Genomic DNA, 11,472 nt, shown 5'->3' with positions numbered 1-11,472 from the left:
CCCTTACAATTAGTAGACCCTTCCTTGCTGCTCAATGGTCATGTGTATGTCCCTTACACTGACAGAAAAACAATTAACATTATGTGGCATCATACGTATCAACTTCTAACATAATGGCAATTGAGAAAATTAAAATATTGTATGCATACTGAATCAAACTACATGTCACTGAAGAAAGATGCACATGAAACAACAATCCCTCAAATATCCATAATTTATACATTATGAATGAATTTTTAAATCGTAAGTGACAACTTCATGATAAATATATATTAGTAAATCTCACTCTGTTATGGTATGTCTGTCTGTTAGTCTGCGTAAAGGCTAAGTTTCTACATTTTTTGGCCAATTAGCTCCTAATCTCACACACAAATTTTCCGTGCCTTTCGCCAGGTCGCTAAAACATTTTGACTTTAATAAAACTTTATCCGCTCCTGAAAAACAGCCTCTTAAACACACATTCAAGCTATCTGATTGATAACAAATCTTGGACATAGCCTGCCTCACTGCTAGTGTTCAAGATATTGCGCAATGGGTGGTATTGCTGATGAAATATGCCAAGATTGTACATACAAAATGCTTAGAGAAACCTCTTGATTGCATATAGACTATGCAAGGCTACGTGTTCAAACATTCTAAAGTTTTTGTGACACATGAAGAATTCACATTCAGCAATAAATCGCATGTTTTCTGTAAGCGACCACAACTAGTACACATAATATGCTGCTGATAGGTAGTTGAGGACAGACTTAACTTTAGGCCTACTAAATAATCTGCACTATAATAACAGCCATGTCCATCAACACGGTTAGAAGTAGAAAAAAATATTGCATTGTATGGGATTTGAACTCGCCACACTCAATTTAGCAGCCCGGCATGCTAAATGTGATAATTATTCACTTTCAATTATTTGAAGCTGTCTACAGCTACCTATTGTCGTTTATCAGCACCTGGAGAATTTCTCGTGACACATCGGTCAGCCAGGGTACTACTTGCATATAGATAAACCAGTAGCTATGATCCAACCTGATCATATTGAATTAACTAATAAGAATTAAACCTCGGAGCCAAACTGATGTTTAAAAATTTATAGAATACATAGGAACTGCCGGTTCAGATTACTCTGCTGCTGTGACATCGCCAACCCTTTATATTTTGCTTCTAAGCAGATGAGACAAAACAGATATACACATATCCCGAGGTGCAGACATACCCCAGGGTTCAGGGCCTAACACAGGCTATGGGTGACGATAACAATAGTGAGAAAACGACTCCTAATATGATTGCTTAGTGAAAATTGCAATATGTGGCGAGTATCGAATGGAATAAGTGTTCAGCTATAGACAAATACTATAGGTATTAGTACAAGCGTTAGACGAAAAAAATCATGAGTCGAGATAGTCAACTATTAGACGACTAGTGAGTGAAGGGTCGTAAACGAATGAACATGAGTTTATCAAAAAAGTCAGTGAATTAGCTGATAGGATACAATTTCACCCAAGACCACCACTGAATAAGAGAAGTAAGATATTCCTCAATCAAGGTGAGAGAACAGGTATATTTACATACACATACAGCAGATGTTTGCCTCGTATACAATCCTATATGTATCATAGGAACTACAGCAGTTTAAATCTGTGAAAATAAAAAATTTCAATAAATTGCATGTCATAAGAAACATTGAAATGTTTGTCTTATTATAGAGAGATGACGGTATCAAACAGCAGGCTGGAATTGTAAAAGCCTTTACGAAACAAACTACATATTTAGTAAGCACTCACAAAATCGTAGTGACTTTGCAGAGGTGAAAACTGTATCACGAAAAAAATTGAATAAAAACTTAAATATTTATGATATATTACTATTATTTGATTATTCTATTAGACGTGAGAGTTCCATTAGAACAAAGAATGATGAGGTATTGAATTATGGGTAAATTCTAAAACGCCTTCAAAGCTGTTGTTTGATACTGGTGCGTACCACAGAGCAGACTTATCCTGTAAGTAATTTTAAAGGAAGTCGGTGCACACCTTTAGATACCTGCTGTAGGGCGTCAAGAGAAATGGCCTTGAGAATACATATCACAAAGATCCACCCCACATAGAAAAGAAAGACATTTTATGGCTTATAAAAGTGGCAAGCCAGCCTTAGGTAATACTCAAACTCCATATGAATCTTTTGAAAATAATTTGGCATCACCCAATTAATTTAAATAAAAAATTCTTTACAGATGGGTTCATTCCCTCGACTGATAGAACAAAATATATCCTGTTTCTGTATTCTTTTGAGCATCTGAGTTCAGTCCATAGAAATCTTCTAGCTGCGTTGCATCGACCCTCTATAACAAAAATGCAAAGCATTTTCTATGGTGAAACAACTCCAAAAATCTTTTTAATCAAGGATCTTCTTTCTAGACTTGGCTTGCTCTCCTATTTTGATCATCTCGAATACATCTGTGGGCAACGCTGAATAATTTGTGGGACTTGCAGCTGTGCCAAGTCTGGCTATAGTCGGTAACCAGAAGTTTTATGGGCACTAACAGAACGAGGACATGTATTGGTATTTACAGTAGCTCTCATCCTATTGGCTAATGATAGAAACAAGCGATTGTTGTAGCAAGATACTAACATGACAGAGCCACTCTAGGAATGGTGATGTAAAATTGACTATGTACAAAACCAATGCCTGAGCTACATGCTTGTATCCAAAAGGTAAATTTATATCTTAATATAACCGCCAAAGAAATCTTTTTCTGAATGAACAACGCATGCTGTCAGTTTCTCATATCAAGCATAAGAACTCTTGAAAGTGTAGCAAAATTCAATTGAACATCCAAAAATTAGAAAGACTTTGTTGAAAAGTGCGAAGAGGTTTTAACTTGTCTCAGCACAAGGAATCAGACAGCATACTTACTAGATCAAAAGAGTGTTCACTTATCAAATGTTGGTTCATGGGTGCGCATACATCAACCAACATTTGACACACACTATGCGAGGCATGTATGTAGATAAAGTGTACAACTAGGAAAGACAGATGACATAGTCTGGTAAACTATACAGAAAAATTCAATTTTTGTTCACAGAAACAAAAAATTCAAAAAAAAAGAGAGAAGTGAAAATTGTAATAAGGGGTGAGAAGTTTTTGATTGAAAAGAAAGACAACTCCAACTTGTCGTTGTCTAGTTCCACACACTGCTGATAGCAAGAATAATGGGAAAGAATGATAGCCTAGAATAACACATGAGGATTGCAAGCAATTATTTTTTCTGGAATACCCATGCTACTAAATCTACATTATTAGTTTAACATTCAATACATCGTATGAGCTGGGAGCACCTGTGTGATACGTGGTTGATGATGAAATGCGTGTTCATGATTGTACAACTGGTTAGTGCGAGTGGCAAATACATGTAACTGTATAAAGCTTGCTTGCATTTACAGCTAAGCTTCAGCTTTTGACCATAACCTGTTCCAGAAGGCTGCTCGAAAAGCGATTTGTTCTAAATCTGAGCAGTTTTGCTACAAAGTTCCATGTCTAGAAAACAACTATTTTAAGGCCAATTTATGATCTGTAAATAGATGTAATACAACAACAGGTAATACGCAAAATACAGTGACTGTCTAATAAGAAACCTATTGATAGACTAGATTGAGGAGTGTACTGTAGACAGTCATAGACCAATTAGGGTAACTAAACTAGTAACTAGTAACTTAACTATACTAGTATAGTTAATAGGTCTATGACTGTAGAGCTGTATCAGTAGCAACTCGTACCCCAGCCTGGTTTACTCAGAGTCTTGTCTACAGTATACCATAAATAAAAAGTGCAGAAATACTGCGTGTTTTATTTTAACAAATGATTTCCTATCAAAAAGCATGAAAAAACATCAACATTTTGCATGTTGTATTTTTACCAATTTTAAGATAAACATTAAATATAGATATATAGATATATATATAAACATAAAAAAGCGAAGACTAACGCACTATAAGAGTATGATCTAAAAGCACTCTAATGGAAGAGTACAGTAAAGTAGCCTAGCAAAGATTGTAAGAAATAAAAAAGATGCCAAAAAAATTTCTTGTTTTCTGTTTTTACTAAATATGACATAAAAAATTATTCTTCTTTCGATTCAGTCGAAAGCCCAATTTTTGTTCAAAATCTGAGGTGCAAAAATTTCAAATTTTCTAGTCGAAACCCGATTTAGTCGCGATAAAAATGTTCGAAGCTAACATGACGATGACTATAGTTTTAAATGAGTGCGAATAAATGCATATAAAACGCACATCTATATATAATTATATAAACCTCAGTGTTTGTCTGTCTGTCCAGTTATAGCGATCAAATTACAGCAACGAAAAATCACCTTTGTACTGGATTTGAACACATAAGGCATTCAAACCATTGGTCTACTACTAAACACGCAGAACCACAAGCTAAGTCATTCTTAACATTCTAAGCTCTTCATCTATCCTTATTGCCATAGCAAACACGCTGAACATGCACTTTCTATTATTAATTCATATTACCTTTTTGCGTTTGTTTTTCTTAAGAAAGTTTTTTAAGTCTTTTTTACCATCACCGATTTTTTTCAATTTGTAATTTTCAAATGTGCCGTTTCAATTTCAAATGTGCCATTACACTCATCTTTCCGGGTTTAGAAAATCTGTAAAAGCTAAATACATTTTACGTGGACGATTGTGTTATCTGGAGTAGGAATTGCCTCTACATTTTCTTTCCATTCGGTCAGACAAAGTATCAGACAAAGAAAATCTGATATCTCATTTTTACGTTTGTATCAGTATCGTCCATCAAAACTTTGAGTATAACGAGCTTCTGCTGCAACTGTAACCTTTTTTTACACACACTTCCATGTACTCATTGTTTTTTTTTCTTAATTCATTTGAACTGCACAAAACAATTTTCTCATGATATGAAGTTTGAAAGTTAGAATGGTAACTGTTGTTATATGTTAAATAAAAATATGTTTCTTGCACAAAGACTTTTATTACTCGAGCAAGCCTGGGCATTCATCTAGTACTGTAATATAGTACACATTTCAAGCTACACAATAGACCAATATTTTGTTGTTTTTGCTCAAGCACCAAGCTTTAAAATCATTCAGTATAACCACACAGATGCATGAGTACTTTTCACAACAGATGTCGAATGTTTCTCTACCCGTATAGCAATGAAGAGCAAACAACTCCAACAAATCCATAAGAGTCCAGCAAACATTTTTTTGTCAACTCAACATGGCTGTTAGTTTTACAACCTGACAAAAATTTTTAAACTTTCGGTCGACCGTTTCCAAAAAGCGGTTTTAACTTGGCTCAAGCACTATGTATAGAACCTGCACAGCAACTACACAAATAAAAATGCATTTATGTAATTCTGTAGCACAACCTAAATTAAAATTAAAGTTATCTTTGCATTTAATTAAAGAGCAACATACCTCAACTGTGTCATCATCAAATAAGAGCCAGAGTCCGTGACTCTTCACTAGTGATATATAGTGACCTCTGTTGGGACTGATCCCACAATGCACTACGACTGCTACTAGGTCATACAACTGCTCAGGGTTGTAAGCGTCATCAGACTGTAACATAAAAGTACCATGTTATATAATGCCATTTGACTGAGAGAAGCCTTGACTTAGCATGAACCGATCCTCCTGATGCTAAGACTAGACTATTGACATAAGCCCGCATCACTATACGCTATGGATAATCTACAAAGATACCAAACCTTAAGACTAACATGTAAAAAGCATACAAATATATATTGAGTCAACCTAGCGCTAATAGAACTGTCAACAGAAACTAAAAAGACGATTGATTTTGTTAAATTTATGTAGTAAAACCAATTCATTAAAGATATTGTAACATCATGCAAGTTATCTGGCAGCACTATTGGGCATCATACACCTACTGTATTGAACAGACAACTCCTAAGGCATTAGATACTCATTGTATTGAACAGACGTCTTATAAGGGCATTACATACTGTATTGAACAGACAACTCCTATGGATATTGTATACTTACTGTATTGAACAAACGCAACTCAAATGGAAAGACGACTCTGTATGAAAGCTTCCTCTGTATCTGTCCGACGTATTTAAACCTTTTTAAGTGCAGCGCAAGAATCTGTGGAAGCTTTTTAATTCTCATTCTAAAATTATTTGAAGTGTGATAAAAGTTATCAAAATATTACATCGCAAAGGTTTCAGCCAAATCTTATCAAAAAATCATGCAATGTATCAACTAGTCTAATACTGACAGTGAAATTTTAATCAACCAAATGTTGCTGCCTTAGAATATCGATTATAGATTGATGTGTCAGTAAGGAATGCTAATTGTTGCTTCAATATACTAGTAAATGTTGTTATGCAAATTTTAAAGATCGACCATATCCAGAAACGAACGCTCATGGAAAAGTCGGCCACAAATGCTAGATCTGGTTGTTGTCAAAGTGTAGTATTCAACAAAAAACAATAAATATGGTGCGTAAAACTAAAAAAAAGTGTCTATAAATCATAAAACTACAAAATAAAAAAAGATTGCTGAGTTTTTGAATTCTGCAATCCGTGCTGACAAACTTGATACAGCTTAAGCGTGGCCGCTACAGTTATTACACTTTAAAACATTCATTAACCCATAGAGTGAGCCATCATAGAGTGATTCAAAAATTTGCTTCGGCAAAACAGTATAAACCGACTAATATCAAGACTTTCCATTTTAAACCAACTCCAACTTTTAGAACATGAACACCAATTAAATGGCAGTTCTTTAAGAAAACAAGTAGAAACTGTTCTACTGACCTTTTCTGCGCCTCCTGTTTGCTACAGCAGACCTCACAGTAGTATTTCTGTTCACTACGCAATGTCTCTGTGCTCGAGAAACCCCGCAGACAGTGTGTTATGGACGTGTTGTTCTCAACATCTACTGACAAGTCAAGGAAATCTTCATCCTTACTGCTCACCTGTTGACAAATGTCGACAAAAACACTCACATAATGAGAGCGCACTCTATCAACTGTACATAACATATCATATCATACATAACATCATCTCCACTGACCACCTAGTAAGTCATACATTCAGATTTACAGTAGTTCACTAAAACTTCTACTGTTCGCACAGAATCAAAGGTTGACAACTGCAGCGTTCGTACCACAAGGCAGCCTAACTGAGTCCCTAGTGAGGCTGAATACGAGCATCATTACAACTCAGCACTTCGTCACCGCACCCATAGATATGTTGAACAGCTCTACGGCACAGCTGAACTCTAATGGTGCAACAAGTAACCAGCCCCACATGACCCAAACAACTCAATATAATTTCTTACATCTATCAAAAGTATGCTATCTAGCAGGCTGGTAGACTAGAGCAATGAAGCAAGCTTTTCAAATCAAGTGACCTGTTCGAACAACTCCCATGTCCATCCCTACAGAATTAGTTGAGGCATATACACAAATTCTTACAAGGGTTGTTAGCAAGTGCGTGTAAACGCTTGACTGAATCATACACAAGCAATATTGAAGTTTAACATTGAATGCTGAACGTCTCAGATCTCGAAATAAATTACAGTTAGAACACCAAATCTATAATTTCTTTGAATGCTGAACAAAAAACTCGGAGCTTGAGAATTTAATTCAACAAATTCGGAAATTGGCAAGAGGTACCTTTCCAAATGCTGTTAGGTACCTTTAGCAAAACAGAAAAGCTTTAAAACAGATAATCTTTCCTATAATAAAATTGATGTCTGTGCGATGAAAGAAACGCTAAACGCACGAAAAAAATTGCCTCGCAAGAAGATTGAACCCGGATACTACAATTTACAGGCTGGCGTCCTAACTACTACACCATTCGGGCACCTTGCCACTTCACTAATTAACTATGCATATACTTATTACTCATTACGAGCTCTCACGGTACACTAGAGGCACACTCACACGGCCAAGGTACTAGTAATAATATTAATAAAACCTGTTTCAGTGATCAGCAACATCATATTGTTCAGTTAAACTCACCGTCTCACAATTTAAACATCGAGTTTCATTTGTAAATGTTCCCTGAAACAGTTCATGCACCCACGTAGACTCGGGCTTCTTTGTTCCACCATCAGCATCATCTTTGACTTCGTGTTTGCTTTCATGCTTGCTACTGACAGAGTCCTTTGAACCTCCTTAAAACCCCGAAGTGAATACATATAATTGCTTTAGTTTAAATGATTGTGTGAGATAGACCAGGTGCTGCGATAACAACTAGTTTTCATAACATCCCACCTCATATTATAATAACAATTTTATACAATAACAAAATATATTAAAAAAACAATTGATCTGTTTTTTAGAAAAGATAATCAAAACGTTTTCATTCATCGAAAGTTTTAATTTAGTACCCAAGTAACTTCGCTTAGTAAAGTTACCTAGCATATTTTGTAATGGTCAGATTATTATAACTAGTAATATTATTATACGTACGAGAAAAATTTCGAGCCGTTTTTGCCTTGAGATAGGAAAAACCTTTAAGATATGACCCAGTTCTCGATGGCCACTAAATGGCCAAGTATGCAAAAGGCCGTTTTCGAAAACAACAGCCGAATCAGTTTGAAAAAAGCTTTAAAAGGTTTGGCTAAAAGTTATAGTGAAAGCAAGACAAAAAGCGCTAAGCCAAAAACTAATAATAAAAAATTAAGACGAATTCAGAGTTTATGTTACGTAGCGTCGCAAAAGTCTAGTGTACTAAACAAGTTGCTATCAAGTCTCTCTCTCACACCACGGTTAGCCACTACGCCCGTCTCGAAGGTAGGAACTCCATACAGCACTGTACATAGCAATGTTACATTTTAATTTTATTGCAGATTATAACCACGTAATAAGCATTTGTTACTTTGTGAGCGCAGGTACTGAATTACAACAATGAAAAACATTTTTTCAACGTAATATCCTGTTTTAGGTGGTTTTTTCATAGTATTGAAATGAATTACTTTGTATTTAGTAAGTTTATAGAGGAAAAATTGCTTTGAAATATTAGAAAATTGACATACAAGCTCAGTCCCAGAGCGCATTAAGCTGGTATGTTGAGGTATGACTGTACATATCTGTGCTGAATTGTCACATGTAATCCTGAGAGCAACTTGGCTAGCGAAGAGTTGTCTGACACTATTACCTTTAATCGGAGAGACAACACCTAATTACCATGAACATGATCGAATTATACAATTACATAGAAATTTAAATCAACATGTGCAGTATTCCTACCTTGCACTGTGTCGGCTATGGTGTTTAGCAAGTAATTGAGGAATTCCTGAGCATCTTGTTGAATGAAGTTATCAAAGCTCTCTGCAAAATATTATAAAATTGTCTAGCTAGTGCTTGATGTCTACAGTAAATCTATCAACTTTACACAGCAGGTTGCTAGCAAGAAACTGAGCTATACTATATATTTTATAAATCATATAGCAGTAAAGGAGGTACAGCAAGAAAGTTTAATGACATTTCATCTTCCATTCATAACTAAGCCAAACATACGTAGATTTGCCTCCAATGGTTCAATAATAACTTTTTTATATAATAATATTTAAGACAGCTTATGTAGTAAGATCTTGTGTTTTTGTTACATCCTGCGCTAGATGCTAATTTGAGATGACGCATTTATGGCTTGTACAATCTACAACATGTTTCAATAAGAATTCATCAGTTCTAAACTTCACTCAGCTGTTTAATGCTATAACAGAGATATATACCGAAATAGCAAAACAGACCCTAAACAAACTTTTTTCAATAGATAATCACTAGGATTTAGATCAGTATCATCAGTGAGCCATCTATCTAATGTGTAGTATTATTAGATGAAACTGTAAAGCCCACTATCTGAAAAATCAGGTATACCAGACTAACACGGAGTTGTGTGCACATAATTGATTTTGCGCATGCCTAAGTTTGCCACCATCATATTCTCTATAACGAAGCAGAGTGAAGGCATATTATCACTAAGTTTCTATATAGTGATAGGATAGTGACACCTGAGTGTGCCAGTGATGAAGCGCCATGCTGTGCTGACAAGCAGATCATGCTTCTATAGTGTAGCGATGGCTATTCGACAGTTTTAGGTCAAGGCATATGTCTGCATATGAAGCAGCAGGAAAGCGTACCTATGCGCGCACACAAGTTCGATGTCGTTGGTCGCTAAGGCAGTTTTCATGGGATAAAGATGGCGCATCACACGAGGGCTTCCTGCCGAACAGCGGCTCTGAATCACGATAGAATGAGAGCAACAAAACTGTTTCCATGATAGCATTGCAGCCTCATGTGGGGGTGTGTCGCTACCATATCGCCGTATGGAAATTTCATAAATAACTAACCATTCTCTTTTCTTAGTTTGGTGATAAACTTCTTTGGTGAGATTTTACCAACTTTTCTCTTCTGAGTTGTGATCAGATAAAAAAGGTCACATAGACAGGATAACAGACTTTCCTTTTTGCTGCTCTTTTGTTGCTGTCTATGAATTAGCACTCTTTCTCGGAATGGTTGGCAGAAGAATAAGGCTTGCAATACCGAATTGCAATAGCATGTGTTCCCAAACTGTAACAAACACAGTATACTACTCACAAAAACATTTCCCACTTTGCTCACCAGTTTGTTTAGCGGTAAAAGAATTGACAAAAGTAAATGTTTATAGCCATACAACCATTCTTATTGTTATTGTTATACAACTAACTGATGATAGATGACAGCTGGTTGTAGGCCTAAGCTTTAGTGGTTGGAAATGGTTGCATTGTACAATGCTGATAAAAGCACTAAGGAAGAATATAGAGTTAAGTTTTCAATATGTTAGCTATATATGCATTTGCTTGATCTATATGTGACTGCAATCAAGCATATTTTTGTTTATGCACATCTCTTTTGCCCTAATAAAAATAAACACAGAAAACAATGTAGGCTAAGATTACCTATGCTTCCATATCTTGCATGCATATGCTCATATTTCTTAAGGCGCTAACTCTACAAAAATCGCTTTCTTATGATAGAAGATTTCCTTTTTTGCTCATCGAACACCAAACGAACATATTTCGTACTGCCTAGCAAACCAGTTCCGAAGCCACAAAATCAGGCACCAAAACAAAATAAAACATACATTTATTAATCCAAAGAAATGTTCGTTGTCAGGAAATCGGTCTCCAATGTCATCTACAAGTCTAGAAGCTCCAGCACCCTGTAGTTACCATAATAACGTATTATAAACAGCAAAAATAAGAGAAATCATGAGAATTGTAAACAACATTCCATCATTAAAAAGTGTAAAAATCGTCAAATGGAATCTTAAATGTATAAAAAGATGAATCCTAGTTGCTGCACACTACTATGTAGTAAACGTACCATGGCTGAAAACTAACAATAGATATAATCCTTTTTGCGAAGCACAACACAGTTGCAATTAATATTTTGTTTCTCTCCTGGTTTGAAG

General features: G+C 35.6%; 1 protein-coding gene across 1 annotated transcript; it reads right to left on the bottom strand.

Moving 5' to 3' along the window:
• Nucleotides 1-1,544: 1,544 nt before the first annotated feature.
• LOC137405591 (ubiquitin carboxyl-terminal hydrolase 46-like) lies at nt 1,545-11,472 on the bottom strand. Its single transcript, XM_068091897.1, has 9 exons — nt 11,385-11,472; nt 11,143-11,220; nt 10,370-10,589; nt 9,267-9,347; nt 8,034-8,188; nt 6,823-6,983; nt 6,047-6,173; nt 5,456-5,599; nt 1,545-2,338 (listed from the first exon to the last, which is right to left on the bottom strand). The coding sequence occupies exons 1-9, from the start codon at nt 11,385-11,387 to the stop codon at nt 2,237-2,239; spliced, it is 1,071 nt and encodes a 356-aa protein (XP_067947998.1). The 5' UTR covers nt 11,388-11,472; the 3' UTR covers nt 1,545-2,236.

The sequence above is a fragment of the Watersipora subatra genome, chromosome 10, assembly GCF_963576615.1.
Source record: "Watersipora subatra chromosome 10, tzWatSuba1.1, whole genome shotgun sequence".
In the NCBI taxonomy this organism is placed as follows: Eukaryota; Metazoa; Bryozoa; class Gymnolaemata; order Cheilostomatida; family Watersiporidae; genus Watersipora; species Watersipora subatra.
Note: the sequence above shows the minus strand (reverse complement) of the source record. Positions and strands in the feature narration are given on the sequence as shown.

Excerpts from the sequence above, each read along its gene's own strand:
- LOC137405591 (XM_068091897.1), bottom strand. Across the intron at positions 9,348-10,369 it reads CAAACTAAGAAAAGAGAATG|AGAGCTTTGATAACTTCATT; the intron begins GTTAGTTATTTA and ends AATATTTTGCAG. Across the intron at positions 6,984-8,033 it reads GATGTTTAAATTGTGAGACG|GTGAGCAGTAAGGATGAAGA; the intron begins GTGAGTTTAACT and ends ATTTGTCAACAG.